Here is a 19,889-nt window from a genome sequence, read left to right on the forward strand (position 1 = left end):
CATTAAAGTTACCACCATTACTATTTTTAAGTGTACAGTTCATAGTGGAAAGCGTATTCACATTATTGTACAACAGTTCTCTAGAACTCTTTCATTTTTCAAAACTGAAACTCTATACCCATTATACGGGTCCATTACCCCCTCCAGCCCTTGGCTACCACCTTTTTACTTTCTGTTTCTGTGATTTTGACTACATTCTGTAGTATATAAGAGTGTAATCATGCATTATTTGTCCTTTTGTGACTTTTTTGCTTAGCATGATGTCCTTAAGGCTTATCCATATTATACCATATAACAGGGTTTCCTTCTTTTTTAAGCCTGCATAATATTCCATTATATGTAATACCACATTTTCTTTAGCCATTTATCTGTTGATGGACATTTGGGTTACTTCCACATCTTGGCTATTGTGAATAATGCTGCAGTGAACATAAGTGTGCCAGTATTTCTTCAGGATCCTGCTTTAAATTCTTTTGGATATATACCCAGAAGAGGGATTGCTACATCATGTGGTTATTGTATTGATGGTTCTTGACTAATCACTGTGTATTTGCTTAATGGTGATTTTCTATTTCTATCATTACAACATTGTTGATTGAATTTTACTGTAAGAAACAGCTGTCACTTCTTTCCCATTTATTTATTTATTCAATCGTATTAGAAGGAACTCATGGATATTTATTTTCTTCTGTGAATTATAATCCATTATTCTCATTATTTATTTTGTTGATCAAATTGTTCCAGCTTTGGATATTGGGAACTCCTTCAAGTTCCTTTCATCACGCCTTCATCATTTTTTGAACATTTCCTTATTTCTTGGCACCACAAGATATTTCAGGTTCATATTGTATTTTCTTTGCTCTAGCCCGAGATTCAGCAATTTCTCCAAGGAGCCCTGGTTCCTTTTCTTGGAAAATGGTATTTAGAATATTTAGAAATCAAGATCTGGTTGTTAAGTGTTCATGAGCCTGTGTTATTAAACTCTACATGGGTTTTTGAAAGCTGCTTGATATAAGGTGAAGAAGATAGTTCTGAATAGATGTTCTACCCCTTAATGAAATTTACTACTTTAAACCTTAGTGTCGTCATTTCTAAAATTAGAAAAGAATAGCATCTATTTTGCAAGGTTGTTGTGAGATAAACCATAAGTAAAACACTAAGCATATAGGTACTGGGCATATAGAAGATTTTCAATAAGTTGTAGCTAGTATTTTTTTGCTATTTATGTTCATGCTACTTGGGTAAATTTTCTCCTCACTGTATAAATTGAAACTTAAAAAAAAAAAGGTTGGTGCTAAAACTATCATAAGTTTCAGCCTCTTTCTGGGTCTTAGTTTCCTCATCTGTGAAATGAAAAGGTTGGACTTAGATCTCTGAGATTTCTTCCAACTCAAGTGTTATTCTAAGTTACTCCTTAGTTCTTCATTTTCTCTTTCTCCAAGCTAAACAGCCTTAGTTCATTTTAACCTTTCCACTAAGACCTTTTATTCATCTCTTTGATCATTCCTGTGGTTCTTTTCTGGACCTTCTCCAGATTGTCCTTCTATTTAAAAAAACACACAAAAAAAACAGCAATCCACCTAGTTTTTATTGAGTGTTAATTCCATGCCCAGAGTGGTGTTGAGCATTGGGTTAGGAAATAAAAGAGGTATAAGATAGACTGTGCCATGGACCTTACAGTTTTGCTAAAAGGACCAAACATACCCATGGTATCCAAGAATTGCTTGAGTCCTTCCCTTCCCTTTCCCTTTCCCCTTCCTTCCCTCCTTTCCCTCCCTCCCTCAAAGTCTCTTCACTTTCAGAACCATTTTGGAAGTGAAAAATAAGGGCAGAAGCCTTATATTTCTTTTAACAACGGGCTGCCTGCATAAGACCTTATTATTGGAGTTGTCTGGAACGGGTCTTTACATTTATATTATGCATTATAGTTTAGACATCCCTTTTACATACATTATTTTATTTGGTTCTCCGAATAAATTTATGAGATAGAAAGAGCTAGTGCTTCAGCCCATGTCTTCTGACTCAGTATTTTTCTCTTTTCATTACACTATGCTTCCTTACCTCTGCCTTCTCACTCACTTTCTCTCTCCTGCCCACTTCTTAAGGCTTCTCTATAAAGTCTTTTTTGATGACTCTAGGTCATTCTTTTCCGTCTCAAATTTCTGTTGTTTACACTGCCTATTCCACATCTTTAAGCATTTTTGTACATTTTACTGAAGTATAATAAAATTCAGAAAAAGGCATGAATCGTAAGCATACAGCTCAGTGAATTACTACAAATTGAACATAACCAGCATCTAAGTCAAGAAGTAGAACTCCAGAAGCCCCCCTTGATCCTCTTCTAGTTACTGCCCCAACCAAGATTAACCATTGTCTTCACTTTGAACACCACAGAATGGTTTTGCCTTTTATACCTGTGGTATGTACTCTCTTGTGTTTGTCTACATTCGTTGAACTTTGTTTTAGAAATTCACCCATGTTGCTCTGTGTAGTAATAGTTTATTCATTTTCATTGTCGTATAGTATTTTGTTATATGGATATACTGTGATTTACGTATCCATTCTTCTATTGATGGATATTTGGATTGTTTCCAGGTTGGGCTTTTATTAATAGTGCCACTATGAACATTCTTGTATATGTTTTTTGGTGGACATACCATGTTTCCCCGAAAATAAGACTTAGCCAGACCATCAGCTCTAATGCGTCTTTTGGAGCAAAAATTAATATAAGACCTGGTCTTATATTATATTAAAGACCCGGTATTATATTATATTAATTATATTAATTATATTGTATTAGATTATATTGTATTATATTATAGGTATTATGTTATGTTATATTATATTATATTAGAACCGATCTTATATTATATAAGACTGGGTCTTATATTGTATTATATAAGACCCAGTCTTCTATTATAGTAATATAAGACCGGGCCTTATATTAATTTTTGCTCCAAAAAATGCATTAGAACTGATGGTCCGTCTAGGTCTTATTTTTCGGGAAACACAGTATGTACACGTTTCTATTGCGGTACATACTTAGAAATGGAATTACTGAGCCATATAGGATGTGCACACATTCAGCTTCAGTAGATACTGCCAAATGATTTTCCAAAGTGATTGTACTATTTTACACTCCCACCAACAGTGTATGAGAGCTCTAGTGGCTCTACATCCTTGCTAACTTTTTATGTGTGTGTGTGTGGGGGGGTAGGTGATCTTTAAGTGTTTTAAAACGTGATATTTGTCTGTCTCTTATGTAGTGAATCTTCTTTCTCTTCTCCACAAGGTTATGAGCTCCTTGAGGGTAGGGATTCTGTTTGTGTCCTAAAACCTAGTATAAGGGCGGACATATCCTGGGCATTTTACAGGGGTTGGATGAATGAAGCATGTTTGCATGGAGTGTGTGTGAAAAGGACAGGAAGGAAATAATAAGAAATAACCATACAGGTGGTTGGGTTTGTTCCTACAATCAATATTTGAGTGTTTCCCAGGTACCATGCATTGTACTTGATTCTGATAATATACCTAGTTCCTACCCTCGTGGATATTTTTGGTAGTGGTGATGGAAAATAACAAGTACGTAAATAAATATATAATTATACACTGTAATGAGTACTATGAATGACATGGACAGGTTACTGCTCTGATAGAGAATAATGGGATGATAAAAAACTATTTTAGATAAAATGGTCAGAGAAGGGTGACATTTGAGTATTTCAGGGGCTTTTTTCCTCTTTTACGAAAAAATATTGATATCTTTTCAGTTTAAACAAAGGAAAAATGATGTCTTGAAGGTCAAAGGGAATTGTTTTGGGGGGTCATGGAGGTACAAAAAAGTAAATGTGTATGCTTATAGAGGTACTGTATATGTATGGAGAAAGGAGATCTTGTTCTTGGTACTAGATACCTAGGTACTTCACTCGTTCATTGTAATGTCAAATGTTAGCTCACAAATAATGATAGGACAGAAATACAACAGGTGGTGAGACAGCCATGGAAGGAATCCATTGGTTAGTCCTGGAGCTGTGGGGGGAGAGAAAGATCACATAATTTAATAGAAGAGAACTTGCCCCAAAGCCAAAACTGCTGGTGGTTGTGCTTTTTGAACCTGTTTTAAGTGCTTTGTGTTCTGGATGAACCATTACATTGATGTATGCGATGTAATGGGAGGTGTTCTGTGTTTAGTCTGTATTTTACAAAGCCTGCTGGATGCCTGTGAATTAAAGCACAAGTGTCCTTGAGACTGACCAGAAGAATCCTGACTAATCTTTGAATATCCTTGTTTGGAAATAAAAGTAAATAGTAACTCCACAATTAAAAATTCCATTTTTTCTTTGTTAGGATTAACGAAAAAATAATTTTCGTTTCATGTGTCTCATCTCTTTTTGGAGTAAACCAGAATTGAAGGGTTAGCCCTCCTCCTGCCCCCTGCTGACCCCTTTTTTATTGTAAAGATAATATAACATTACGGAGTGTGGAAACTAGATTTTAAAGTCATCCATAATTCTACTAACTTAGCAAAATAACTCTCTGTAGTGAGTTAGTTCCTTTCTAGACTTATCCATATGCATTCATGGTTTTACCTGTAATATACATATTATGTATTTTTTCATGTTGCTAAAAATAATCATCTCGAATGTAAACTATGGACTTTGAGTAATAGTGATGTGTCCATGTTCATTGACTGTAACAAACATACCTTTCTGGTGGGGGAGGTGTGGGGAGCGGATGCATGGCGCTCTCCATACTTCCTGCGCAGTTTTTGCTGTGAACCTAAAACTGCTTTAAAAAATAAAGTCTATTAAAAAAAAAAATCTCAGTGGTTACCTGATTTTCCATTGAGTACCTTAATTTATTGGACTTTCCCCCAGTTTTACCCATATTCACTCTGCAATGAGGATCTCTTGCATGTAGTTTTTTTCCTTAGGAATTTATTTTCAAAACTATATTTATTGGTCTTGATTATAATACTACCAACCTAATAGAGTTATGGTAATAATTAAATAAGATAATATATGTAAGGCATATAATAATTGTAAATAGTTTTGCTATTATATTGCCAAAATGCTTTCAAATGCAATGTGTGAACATAAAAGGAAGGCAATACTGATCTGAACAATGATGGTGGTGATGATGGAAGCTTCTATTATTTATTATTTTATAAAAGGCATTTTACATATACAGTAGTCCCCCCTTATCCATGGGGGATATGTTCCAGCATCCCCAGTGGCTGCCTTAAACTGCAGATAGTACCAAGCCCTATATATACTTTGTTTTTTCCTCTACATACATACCTGTGATAAAGTTTAATATGTAAATTAGGCATAGTAAGAGATTAACAACAATAGCTAATAATAAGAGAACAATTATAATCAAATACTGTAATAAAAGTTATGTGAATGTGGTCTCTGTGTTAAAATACCGTATTGTACTATAATTACCTTTTCACTTAAAGGAAGCACTTTTGGCTTCTCTTTGACATGTCTGAATTGTCAGCGTCACTACTCTTGAGCTTTGGGGCCATTAGTAATTAAAATAAAGGTTCCTTGAGCATAAGCACTGCATTACTGCGACAGTGGATCTGATAACCCAGGCAGCTACTAAGTGATGAGTGGGCTGGGAGTGTATACGACGTGGATACACTGACAGAGGGCTGATTCACGTCCCAGGTGGGACAGAATGGAAAGGGGTGAGATTTTATAACTACTCCGAATTTAAAACTTATGAGTTATTTGCTTCTGGAATTTTTCACTTAATATTTTTATTTTATTTTTTTAAATTGGGGAAGGGGAACAGGACTTTATTGGGGAACAATGTGTACTTCCAGGGCTTTTTTCCAAGTCAAGTTGTTGTCCTTTCAATCTTAGTTGTGGGGGGCACAGTTTAGCTCCAGGTCCAATTGCCATTGTTAGTTGCAGGGGGCACAGCCCACCATCCCTTGAGAGAGTTAAACCGGCACCCTTGTCAAGGAATCGAACTGGCAACCTTCTGGTTGAGAGCCCACCTGCCCATGTGGGAATCGAACCTGCAGCCTTCAGAGTTAGGAGCATGGAGCTCCAACCACCTGAGCCACCAGGCCGGCCCTTCACTTAATATTTTAGACTGCATTGACCGCGGGTAACTGGAACCACTGAAAGTGAAACGACAGATAATGGGGGGATTACTGTGTTATTTCCTTTAATCCATCATTACAACTGAGGTTCAGTAACTTGCCCATGGCCACCTAGCTTGTAAGTGACAGAAGCAAGTTTTAAACTTAAAATTGACTGATGTTAAAGTCTTTGGTCCCCCCCCCCCCCACATATTGTACTGTTGCCAATGTTTAAATAGGTACTTATTGCAATTCTAGTTCTTAGAGTTGACTCAGATTTATTTAGTTCCAGGTTTCCAGGGCCAAATCCTTTTATAAATTTAAGTATTCCACAGACATTTACTGAGTGCCTAACCCAACAACATTCTAGGTGTCAATCTTGGATCCTCTTGGTGATCAGATCACCAGGAATTGGGTTAAGCAAGAGTCTATAGTCTTCTTTGAAGTAGCTCGGCTTAGGTTAGATGCACCTTCTAAGTGAATGTTCAGTGTTACTTACCTCTGTTTTTTTGTTTGTTTTTTATTTTTAAATTCCCAAGTGGCCTCAAATGAGCCAGTCCCTAGCATGTGGTGGATCACAACAGATTCCTGGAATAGACATGCAGCTGAGTAGGAAGTATCACACCACAAATAAGGTGAGAACATTAGTGCTTTCTATGTTTATAGAGTACTTTCACACAGGAGTTCTTATTTGAATCTCAGCAAAATTGTTAGCGGGATGATGCAAGGAATTTTATCCAGTGCAGAACGTGAGGCTCAGGGAAGTGAAATGACTTACTCAAGGTCACAAGGATGATAAGTGACAGACCAACTGAATATTTGAACCAAAGGCTTAATTTCTTCCATTGTACTGTCTTACCTGAAAAATAGTTTAGAGAAAGAAGTCCTTATGAATTTTTTTATATGTTAAACATAAAGTAATATATAACTTTTGGAGAATTATTGGTTCTATAGCCTGCCTTCATTTGGAGAGGCTTAGCATTAGAACAGAGTTTTCCTTGGAGTTTATTTGCAAACTGCAAGCCTCGTGTCTTCTATAGTCATTAATAAAATTTGTTATACTAAAAAATTAGAGAGTCCAAAAACATTTATCCAGTGAGTATTCAACTGCTATCAGACAGTATTTTTCTTTCCTTTTCCTGTTATATAAATAAACATAGACTATTCCTTTTCTCAGAATTGTTCTTTGGGAAATGAGGGTCAAGATTTTCTTTAAAAAGTACTCTTTTTCATAGAACTTTTATTCTGATACCCCAAATGTATCATTTTTTACACATAGGTTCATAGGCATATGGTCAGTGAGGTGGGTATGTCTTGTTCTGAAATTTGGAGGACATCTATTAGGTAGAATTGCAGATGTGTTTGCACTGAATGATGAGATGACCAGAAAAAAATGAGAATTAGAAATTTGAGGTGAAAAAAATTCTAAGCAATAAAAATGCCCTTAGACCTAATGAGAAACAAAAGTATTCTTTAAAAAAAAATCTTTTTTGCAACTAATTTTGGCCTCCTTCTTTTTGGTTAAATAGCTTTCTACCACCAAGGATTCTCCACAGTCTGCTGAGAAGGTTGGTGCCTTCACGAAGATAATAGAAGCCATGGGATTCACAGGACCTTTGAAATACAGTAAATGGGTAAAGTCTTTTAAGTTCTTCTCGTTTTTCTGTTTAGGCTTTATGTTTTGTGCTCCTCAGAGAAGATGTTTTTTAAAGCTTCTGCTTTGCGTTTGTGAAATTCATACATTATTTTGAAAGCTTCAAAATGTTTTGTTGCCCTTCTACTCTCCTTTCTAAGTCAGATCTACACATATCTATACAACATGTCCATCATGTAGCGAGGGCCTGGAAAGCCCAGTCTTACTGGCTTGCTTGCTACTGAGATATGATATGCCATATAGATGAGTTCTAAGGAATTAGACAGGTCAGATGTGATGGACAGTGTTCTTAAGGAAACATTACTCTCTGATGAATCTCTATTCATAAGTAATTTTCACTTGATCATTGTATTGACTTATAGGGGGAAATTTGCTAGCTGTATCATTTCTAGTCAACTCTTGGCCTAGCATATAATTACTGTTACATAGTAGTTATTATAACTGAATGAATGTCCTCTCTGCATCAGGTGCATACTGCCCCAGACTTTTTTTTTTTTAACCAATGGCTCTAACCAATTAAATAAAACGTTGACATTCAGTGTTTCTCATTCCAGTTATCACCTAGTACTATGAATTTCTCTCTACCATTATGGTATAAGTGCCTTTCAAGGTTGCTAGAAGGTTCGATAAGCCTAATCAGTCATAAGTTATATATTAAAGCAAGCCAACACAAACGCAGTAGGGAAGACTTTTCTAGAAAACATCATAGCTCTGCCCAAAATTACCAAATAATGCCATTTATACCATTTTAACAAATTGAATTCAAATTAGAATTTCGATTTTATTAGACGTCTATTTTTAATTTCGTCTTATAATGTCTGGTTGTCTTCCTAACAATTCTCACTGTAGCGAACATAGGCTTCTCTCTATAATCTCCCTTTTACATAAATTCTGAAACGCGAACAGTGATTCCACAAACATTTTGTTTGTAAGGGGCTATGAAAAGTATAGAAAATAACACACATACTAGATAATAATGATGTTCTTGAGACATTAAAAGTTATGAAGTGCCTTCTTAATCATAAAAGAAATATTAGTTATATTTATTAAAGTTACCTTTTCTACATCGTAATTCTTTGACAATTGATAATTATTGGTGTGTTTGGTAATGTTATTAACCACAATCTTTTCCTCTATTAAAAAATGGTTGTGATTATCGCATTTGGGTTTAAAAACTTAAAATAAGTGTTTTGCTTGAAAATTAGAAATTAAAGGAAAGGGAAATGAGAGCAGAAAGAAGCAAAAGAGAAAAAAAATTGGTTTTAGCAATTTGATGGTTGGGTTCCACTTGGTTGCTTCTTCCACTTGGTTGCTTCTATATGCTTTTGCTAGTCTGTTTTTTTATGATTCCAGAGGGAAAGTTGGTTACCATTTGGAAGACTATTAAATCACCAGAAAATTTCTTCACGTTTTAGCTTAAGTTAGCCTCTGATTTTTCTTAATTCCCTTGTGACCTCAACTAAGTCTCTAATATTTGCATTTAAAAAATCTTTCGTGATGTGGCCATGTCTACTTTCTATAACCTTCATTTTTTAATCATGACTTCAAAACATCAGAATATGACATTTTGGTAAAATTTATGTGGGAAAATGTAGGTAGAGCTTTCCATTTTGAAAGATTGTGAGCCCTTTTAAGCAATTGCTGACTCAGAAATCTTGCACTGGCAAGATTCTTTGAGTTTTGTGTTTTTTTACATGTCTTTGATTAGGGAGTAAAATGACTAGTTGTCTGTCCACATTAGCAGTATCCTCCATCTTTTTCTGTAATGTTTTCATGTGGAGTTCCATTTTTCTTTTAGATTCATATCTAGGAATTTAAGTATAGCTTTTCCTTACATATTTGACTATTCTGAAATAAACATTCTTTGTCATTATATATAGCAGTGTCAAGTGAGACAAGGACAACATTGACTAGATTCAGCCACATGTCATAAAATAGGCAGTTTCCAGATTAGCATTAAGCAAAAAAAATTGTTCAGTTGTGAAGGATACTGATGAACGGGAATGCATTCAGAAGTCAGCACTGAGCCTTGTGAAGGCCTTAGAAACCATAAACCATGTTGAATGAAGAATAGGTGAAGGAAATAGGTATACTCAGCCTGGAAAAGAGAAGACATGGCTCTTCTCAGGTACTTGAGGGGCAAATGTGAAAAACAAAATGAAGATACTTAATATGACGTATTCCAGTGGGCAGGTGATGTTTAGTGAATGTTACATGAGGCAAATTTAAGTTCAGTAAACAACAATCTAAGAATTGTCCTTCAGTAGGAGAGGCAGCCTCACAGGGTCATAGGACTTGTTTGAAGCCCAGATGGTTGACCATGAATCAAGAGTGCTGTAGTAGGAATTCCAGTACAGAATAAAAGGTTCGGATAACTTCAGAGCCCTTTCCCTTAGTACAAGCCTTTTCCTAGATTTGTTTTTCATCTTGTGGGATGGTATAAAATGCATCAGTTAATGGAAGAGCTGATTTTCATTTCCAAAAGTTGTCTTAGGTGTTTCTGTTTTAGTCAGGTAGACTGGTGAAGTCTTCCAAAGTTAGAATGAAATAAACACAAAGTCATCTGAGGACCAGAACAATTGGTTATGTATTGACTGGAGGGAAATGTAGTCCACCTACCTCCTTAATATATATTAGCACGTGAATGTTGAAGAGGTTCTCTCCTCAGGTTGTTATTTCCAGTCCCTGTGTGATGGTCTTAAGGGACTTCCTTAGACATTTGTCCAGGAAAATGGCTCACTAAAGGCTTGACTTCTCTGTAGGAAAAGTGAGGAACTATAAAATGCTCCTTATTGCCCCAATATGAGCACTGTATAAATAACAATGGCCAATCTGGTGACGTCTTCATTATTTGTAATGAATGCTTTCTTCATAAACATGTTGTGGGGTAAAAGCTCCTTTTCAAGGAAAGATTTGGGCTTTGGAGGCAAGTCTGCCTTTGCCAGGCGGGGTGATTAATTATGAACCTAGAGGATACTCTATCTAAGAATCTGAAGGAAACTGTAGAGTTAAAAACAAATCAAGAAATAGGCCGTTAGGAATTGTATTTAAAATGATAAATGTGTCTATAGTTGAACTAGGCCATAAGCTCCATGAAAGCTGGAGTTTTTGACTGCTTTGTGTACTGCTCTATTCCCAGCATCCAAATCAATACCTGGCACTGAGTTAGGTACTCAGTAAATTGTCAAATGAAGTGAAGAGCTAGCAGATGTCCTAACTCCCTGTCACAAGGATAGGTCTGTCAAAGGCCAAAGGAGTAGGATAATGATATCATTAGGATATCATCAGTTTGGTGATTGTACAGACCAGTGGTTCCCAAAATGTGTTGTATCACATACTTCCAAGAACCTGCAGTGTTAAAAAGTTAAACAGGCTTGTTTTTCAGCCTACTGATATATTGATTTGCAAACGTTAAATCAACTCTATATTCCTGGGATAAATTCCACTTGATCATGATAATTGTCCTTTTTAAATATTGATGGATTCGATTTGTTAATATTTTGTTAAGGATTTTTGTATTTATGTTTATGAAGGCTCTCTAGTTTTGTTTTCTTCTGATGACTTTGGTTTAATTATGAGAGTAATGTTGGTCTCATAGAATGAGCTGGGTAGTGTTCTTTTCTCTTGTTTTTTTGGAAGAGTTTGTGTAGATTTGCTATCATTTCTTTAGATGTTTGGAATTCTGTAGTGATCCCATTGAGCCTAGTGTTTTCTTTGTGGGAAGGTTTTTAAACACAAATAGAATTTCTTTAATAGCTATAGGACTATTCATGTTATTTTTTTATTTTAGTGAGTTTTGGTAGTTTGTGTCTTTCTAGGAATTTGTCCATTTCATCTAGGTAATCAAATTTATTGGCCTAAGGTTTTCCATAATCTTCCCTTATTATCCTATCTGAAGGATTTCTAGTGATGTCCCCTCTCATTCCTGATATTGGTAATTTGTATCTTCTCTGTTTTGTGTTTTTTTCTTTATCAGTGTGACTAAAATTTTACCAATTTTATTGATATTTCAAGAACTAGCTTCGACTTCTTTAATTTTCTGTATTATTTTTCTATGTTCAATTTTATTTCTGCTGTTAGTCTTTATTATACTTTCTCCTTGCTTTTAGGCTTAATTTGCCCTTTTTTTCTAGTGCCTTATCATGGATTTTGTTTAATTGTGGGCTTCTAATGCTGATTTACTCCCCATATAGGTATATCTGATTTCCACTTGTTAACATGTTCTATTTTCCCCTATATGAGCTTTAGACAAAAACCTTGAAATCATGACAGGCCTCAAATTAGCAAATAAAAAAATCTTAATTATAATCAGAAACATAATTCTTCCTTAATTTATTATGGGTATTCTACCCATCAGACTCTAGAGAGTATAGAGAAATATGAACATTATATACAGAAGGTGCCTCAAAAATGTATACATACTGTAAGAAAGGAAAAAACTGTATTAAAATTGTAATACTCAATATATACCGATAACAAAAGATGAATACAAGTCATGTGTATACATTTTTTGGCACTCCAGGGAGTATTGGCTATAATAAATACCTTTGGTGACTTTGAACCTTAGAACCATACCTCTATTAAAATTCTAGATTAGTTTTCTTCAGTTGCTATATCATTCTCAGACTGTGCATATTTCTTTTTAGTCTGTGCATATTTGAGTTTATAATTTTCTCTGTCATTTTAAGAAGAAATAAACTTCTACAAGCCTTTTGTTGATGTGCTAATTTATTTAATTGTATCCTTAAGGAAACATTTTGAAAGTTCTTGGAAATACCTGTTCACTTAGCACTGAATTGGTCTTCAGACCTACAGTTCAACTTTTAAAAGAACTTAGTTTTTATTTTTAGATTTATTTTCATTAAGGCATAATGTACATATAGTAAAACATACAAATCTTAAGTATATAGCTCAGTGAATAAATTAAAACCACCACTCATATCAAGATTCTAAGAGAATTCTTATTGCTTTGGAAGATTGTTAAAGGTCAGTTCTTCTACTATGTTTTATATTCATTAGAAACTTTTATAAATATGGTCTTCTGTTAATCAGCTAATTATAAAACTAGGGAAATATAGAAAAAAATGACATCTTTCCCAAGGAAAAAAAAGACTTATGGAATAGAAAATTGCACCTCTGAAGAAAGGTTGAAGGATTAAGGTTTTTGTTTGTTTGATTTTGGTCAGAGGAATGAGTAATTTTTTAATATAAAGGGTTTCAGATTATAAAGAGCTAATGTGGATGATGCTTTTCAGTGGTTTAGAGGTTCACATGTGGTGAAATGGGCTCAAACTAAAAAAGAGGTTTTATTTAAATATTGGAAAAACCTTTTGACATTTTCATGCTGAAGTCCTGAAATGTGAAACTTGTGTGAAGTCTGTATGAATGAATAGCTTTAAAAGTAGAAAGAAATACCTCTGTTGGTTTAGCTATTAAATTGCCTAGAGACAGGTTTGGACCATTCCTTCTAGTTAAAGAAACAAAGTTTTGTGACTTATGTCTAATGGCAATAGAACATCCACTCGGTCATGTCTTGAGTTTGGTTTTATTTTCTTTGTCTAGAAGATTAAGATTGCGGCCCTGCGCATGTATACTAGCTGTGTGAAGAAAACTGACTTCGAGGAATTCTTTCTAAGTAAGTTACTGTTTTTGATAGTTCTGAAAAGGAAAAGAAATCTACTTTTCATTTTTATGATTGAGTATTAATAGGATAGATTTTTTTAAAGTCACTAGTAAAATCATTTTTCCTTCACAAAGTGCATAATAAAAGCTGCTTATTTTTCTCTTTTAATAGAATAGACAAAGAATAGAAGAGCCCTATAAATAAAACATTTTAACAAGTTTGAAAAAAAACCTAAAAATGTATCTAGTACTTTGACATTGTCATCCCCCTTGTCCACACATGCATCTTTGTATGAAAGAAGACTCATGCAAACAGAATCCTGTTTTACATTCTGGATGTTTTACTTAGCATTTTGATGTCAACTTTTCCTCAATCGGTCCTCTTTTATTTCTAGGTGTTAATTGTTTTAGTTAATCCTGGAATGTGCCTCAGTATATTTCTTCTTTCTGTTCAAGGACTATTGGGTCAAAAGGCACATAGACTTTTATTATTTATAGCCCACTGATAATTTGCTTTCCAAAAGGGATTTACTAGTTTAGACTATCACTACTAGCCTTTGATTGTATCAATACAGTATTCATTTTGATGCTGTAAACTGTTGTAGTTATAAACAAAGTTAATTAAAGCAGATGCCTGTAAAGCCATTGGGAAAGTTTAAGCCATTTCCAGTACCACAGATTTCGGAAGGAAATGTGTGCTATGCATGTCTTTGGTAACAGCCATTATCCTCAAAGCAACAAACACCAAACAAATACCAAAATAACTTGGTATTTTTCACAGACAGCAAATATTTATATATAATTATGTTAACAACAATGAAGAAAGCTAGATGCAGTTTTGATGATTTAATAACTATTTTGGTTTTTTAAAACCAAATGCAAATTTTGTTTATTTTACTATTTCAACCAGTTGATATTATATTAGAAACTTAAAATACCATACTCAGTTGTAATACTAATTTAGTATCTATCTTCCATTTCCTATTTATTCATAGTAAAGAAAGAAAACTTTCCTGCTTTTTAATCTCTAACAATTTCTCATTTTAGGAAAAATTAGTCTGAAAGGAGAAAATATTCTTTCTCTACATGATGAAGAAACTATTAATAGTAGAGGCTGGATTTTTCAAGTATTTTTCATCAGATATGTTTAAAACCTCATCCTCAGATATCTTTAATATTTGATTCAATAAATAACTCAGAAAAGTATTATAGTTATTTTGGAAGCTATCTTCAAAGCCAGTCTTTACTGTTGAAGATTCTTGAGTTAATATTCTAGTATCGAATGAGACTATTACATATTTAAATTAGTTTATCATGTTTCAATTTATAATCTGTTGTAATCTACTTATAAAAATAAAAGTTCATAAAAATTATTACCATTATATACTAAAAATTTATATTTATGTGGTATGCTTTTACATTTTTCTCATTTAGGAGTTAAAAATCCTTGTGGGATAGGCAAGGCTTATATTCTTATTTCCTTTTTTTTTTTTTTTTTTTTTTTTTTAGAAGCAATTGAAACTTAAAGAGGCTAAAGACTTGCCCAAAGGTGCTTAGTCAAGTCTTGATCCTATGTCACCTGGTTTAAAATGTAGGAATTTTCCCACTATAACATATTGTTTGTGAGTGAATATAACTTCAAACTAGAAATTGTAGTCCATCTTAATATTTTTGTAATTTATTATACTTAAACGAGAACTACCTATGAGATGCCCTATTAGTATAGTAAACTGATGTTTATTATATATTAAGGAGTACATCTTAATGAGCTTTGTCCTAGCTTTGCTCTTTGAAATAGCTAACTATGGAGGCTGTACATTTTTCAGTGATACCACTCTTACACCAGGTTTTCTAAGACTCAATTTGAGAATTGCCTTTTAGACCCATAGAATGTTCATTTGTATATTATGCTCCATTCTGGTCCATCTTTGTCGTTTGTGGATAGATTACATTTTAAAATCAAACCAAAGTGGCTCCAAACTGTGGCTAGTGAATAAAAAAGGGAGCTAATCTGGAAAGTACTATTTGGAGGCAGATAAAGAATATCTATAAAATATTGAGATTGACTGTTTTGCATCTTAGATTCTAAAGAGTAGGCCAGACAGGTTTAGGGTAAAAGAAGAGAATATATATATTGCTTCTCAAGATTACATCATTAAAGTGGCCATTGGTCCCTTGGATTTTGGTATTTTAGAGTCCTGAGAGTTCAGTAATTTTTAAAAAGGATAACGGTAGCTTGCCAGTGTCATCCTGATTCCAACAAAAGTGAGGCCAGTTTCATGAAGATTGATTGTATAAGAATGCATTATTTACTCGCAGTCTGTTTGTGAATAAACAATATGCCTACAGTCTCTTGGACAGGCTCCCAGAAAATGCTAAAGTAGACTGTTATCTCAGAGCCAAAGTGTTCAAAGGTCTTGATCCTGAGAGCTGGATATTAGGGATTTTGACTGGTGAGATACCTTAGCAGCCCACTGCTGTGTATACATGAGCACACAGGGGTTTGCTAAATGGTCTTTTGGAGAGCAGTTCTGTCATGAAGAGCACTTTGGATCAGAGGTGGCCAATCAGTAAAGTTTGTGTCTAATTCCATACTGTTGTCTACAGACTGCTTGTTTGTTAGCCCTTAAGAGACAATACTTTGAGAGGAGGCTCTTTAATGAGTAAGTTCTGATTCAGTGATTGAAATTCATCATGTTATTGACATATTATTTTAAATAATTTGAGTTTTTCCAAAGACAATTCAAACCCTAGTGTTTAAATAACTCACTGAAAAATAATAGTGAATATTTATGAGTACCTATTAAATGCTAACCATTTTGCTAAACATTTTACAGGCCTTATTTAATCCTCACAAAAATCCTATAAGGTAGGTTCTCTTGTTCTCCCCATTTTTATAGAGAAGAAAACTGAGGCACTGAGAGGCTAAGTAACTTTGTTCAGAGTCATGTAACGAGTGAGAGGTAGTCACAGTTTTAAATCAGGCAGTCTGACCCCAGACCCTGCATTAAACAAACAACTGTGTTAATACTGCCTCCCCGTAACAGTAATGAATTATTTAATTTTATCCAACTTGGTGCTGAGGAAGAAAGTACCTCACCTCAGAAAATAATGCACTGAGTGTGTATTGGAGCAAGACTGTGATTATGGCAAAAGACTACAGCAGGTTTCAACTTTGAAGTGTTAAAGCACATTTCATTGAGCTAAAGAATCTGCTGTGTTTTTATGTTGCTCACAGTCAAACATTCAGTGGTCTTGTTTTTTAGGGCTTTATGCTGTGGGTTTCTATTTTGACCCCAGTGGTTCAGGGAGTCAATCATATGCCAGCTCTTTTCCCATCCTCAGCCCTGAACCGACCCCCAGAAGGGAAAACTATGACCCAAGTCCAGCTGCTGGCCTGTCTGTCTGTCTGTGCTTTCAGCCCAAGAACTGATTCCCTCTCTGAGAAAATTGGAAACGCTCCTGGAGGCTGCTGAGAAGCTTTGATGTAGAGGTAGCAATTGAACAGATTGTCCTTTAGAAGCAGCCAAATTTCATTTTCCAGATTGAAAGACAGACTTCCAAGAAAACTTTTCTTTTTAATGTTTTGTTCTAGCATCCAAAAAAGACCCAACTTCAGATCCGGGCTTGAGAGTTTCTCATGGCTATTCTTGTTCTAGGTGGAGGGTGGTTGGCCCACTCTCAGATGGCATGTGTCTTAATAGCTGTATGGCCAGCCAGGCCAGCCTTACCTCCCTACTGCTGGGCTCCAAGAGGAAGTCCACTTGACAGCTGCTGGGCACCTCCCAGGAAGCTCACCAGAATATTTTGGTGTCACTTTGTGACAGACCTGGACTTAAACCCCTGCCCAGCCACTCGCTTGTTAATATAATGGCTGCCCACAAGTTACTTAGCCTTTTGAGCCCATTTTCTCATCTCTAGAATGAGGACTATAAGGCCTCCCTTCAGGGTTAAAATGAGGGTTAAGTGAGATAATGTATTGACATGACTAGCAGTGGACCTGGCGTGATGGGCCCTTCGTGAATGTTCCTTTCTGATATGAGTATTAGAGAGGCAGTTAGCAATTAAGAACAGTGTCTGGAATCAAGCAGATCTGAATTTAATCCCACGTGTCTCATTTCATAGCTGTGTGACCTTGGGCAATCGTCTTGATCTCTCTGAAAGTTAGTTTTTGCACCTGTCAAATGGGGATAACACCAGTACACACTTCGTAGGATTGTTTGGATTTACACGCATTGAGCCAGTGTATGTAAAGCATCTATTATAATGAATGACAGACCTTTCTTATTATTGGTGGTGTTAGTATACCTCACAGGGGTCCCGCTGTGTGTTTTCTCTCCTAATGGCCCCTATTTGTTATCATTTAGTACATTGTGTACTTCATTGTTTGAGTCGTGGTGGCTCCAAAGGACGGATTCTATCCACTGATTCTCTTTTCTCTTTATTCTTTTGCTCCAGTTTTTCTCCTTGTCATGGAATAAGGAGAATGCGTTCAGTGGGGGTCCCCTCATCCAGCCAGAGGCATTTCCTAGAGATGTGAGAATTGAGAGGCTTGGATGTCTGAGCACTGACCTGATTTTTGCTATCTTAAGCCAAGGGAGAAGTCCTGCCCAGTTTTGTCATTCCTGGAGGTGATGAACAGCCTTTTGTTCTGCTTTCTTATTCAGCCACAGCTCCCTGGAGTCCTCCTTCTTTCTCCTGGAGTCCTCCTTCTTTCTCCTGGTCATTTGTTTTGGCTGAATCATTCAGTACACCCGTGTTTGTAGCACATTGGGTCACCTTAAAGAAAGAAGACAGGAAAAGGAGACTAGAAGAAGTTTGATTTCTCAGTGGGGCTCAAGTGGAAAAAGCCTGTATTTAACAGTGGAGTAGGCAAGGTGTGCCTGCCTAGCTTTCCAGAAGAATTTGAGACCAGGAAGGGAGAAGAACACAGAATTGCATGGAAGTTGGAAGGAACCATAGAGATCATCTGGGCCATTATACAAAGTGAGAAAATGGAGGCTCAGAGGAGAGAATTGATTTCCCCAAGGCTGCACAGCAAGGTGATAACAGGGCTGGGATTAGAAGGCTGGTTGCCTGACTGCGTTCATTGCTCTTTCAATCTGTGGCCTTGTGCAGTGGTTCCCCCCGGCCCACTCTGATAGCATAAGCCGAGAGCGCTGTAACTGCCGTATATTGTAGTTGAACGCATTCCTACCAATATTTAAAATATAGTCAATATTCCTCCTCTAAACCCACACACATTTATACTATATTATTATTTTCTAGGGTGTGAGATGCCTGATACATTCAATTCATGGTTTCTTATAACTCTTCTTCACGTCTGGTAAGTGAGCAATGTAAGTGAAGTCACCAAATGTATTTTTTTTTTTTTTTAAAACACTGCTGACTTGTAACATATAGCCTTCAGCAGGGCTGATTATATGAAATGGCAGTTGTTCAGGCATTAAAAACTGTTCCTTTGATTTTAAGAACTGGTGTCTTGAAGCAAATTTTTATTAAAGGTCAAAGCATAGTCTCAGAAAGAAGCTAATATTTGTAGGATTTTCTCAAAAGAACACCTAACCCAGTGAACAATGCTATCAGTATCTCTAAGAGACTCTATGAGCATGGATGGAAAGTTCTCTCCCTTGGCTGTTTTAGGAAAGTTCACATTTACGTAAAAGTGGTTTGAATTGTGAGAATCCGTGGTCATTTTCATTGCTGGTCATCAGAAACCTATAACAAATTATAGCACTGACATTTACGCCTGTACCTCTAAAATGTGCATACAGGTTAGATTCATGCCAGGTTTGTTGCATGTAAAAATATTTAACACCTTAAACAGTATATTTTTTCTTCAGCTGCAAAATAAGTAGCCAAAAAAAATTAATTTTTCATCTAATGTTACCCAGTATTAAAGGTCAGAAGGATATAGGAAAGACATTGAAGTGGGGGCTGGGGAATGTATTTATTGAACTGCCAGGTCTTGGGAAAGTAAATTCTGGAGAACTAAGTTTACTACTTTGACCATAGTGAGTATCTGAGGAACGTGGGGAATGGTTGCCCTGTCAAAAGGACCCTTGTTTGAGACCGTGTTCAGCTGAGCTTTGCATCACAGGACTGACTACTATATAAAGACTTTTTGGTTTTGATCATCTCTGAAATATTTCTTCTGAACTCAGTCACTGAGATTGGCTAAGGGGCCTAAGGTGGCAGTTCATTTTATGTTATTTTTTTGCTAAGCTGGTAGGTAATATTTCGTGCACACTATGTCCTGGGCCGTTTGCTGGGAATTAGCAACAATTCTAAGAAGCTTACAATCTAGTGAGGGAGATAAGATGTGAAATGGTCAGTTATAAATCAGAATGGCTAAGGTCTATAATAAATCTGAGTAAGTAGTGCTTATGGGATCAACTATAGAAACCTTTACTAGTTCTACCTATTTCTTTGAAATGTGCCATGTCTTTTAGTCAGGCAGCTGAGAAGGCAAACTACCTTCTTTGTGAATGGTGAAGGTAGGAAAAGCCTCAGGGA

The 19,889-nt window shown here is 35.6% G+C and overlaps 1 protein-coding gene across 1 annotated transcript in view; it reads left to right on the forward strand.

Annotated features, from left to right (window-relative positions):
* UQCC1 (ubiquinol-cytochrome c reductase complex assembly factor 1) overlaps positions 1-19,889 on the forward strand; it is a 92,743-nt gene that overhangs the window by 15,104 nt on the left and 57,750 nt on the right. The window contains exons 3-6 of the mRNA XM_081033588.1: positions 6,637-6,732; positions 7,627-7,731; positions 13,314-13,386; positions 18,642-18,699. Coding sequence (XP_080889714.1) covers positions 6,637-6,732; positions 7,627-7,731; positions 13,314-13,386; positions 18,642-18,699 — 332 coding nt within the window. The remainder of the gene's footprint in view (positions 1-6,636; positions 6,733-7,626; positions 7,732-13,313; positions 13,387-18,641; positions 18,700-19,889) is intronic.

This window comes from Rhinolophus hipposideros (assembly GCF_964194185.1).
Source record: "Rhinolophus hipposideros genome assembly, chromosome: 22".
NCBI classification, from domain to species: Eukaryota; Metazoa; Chordata; class Mammalia; order Chiroptera; family Rhinolophidae; genus Rhinolophus; species Rhinolophus hipposideros.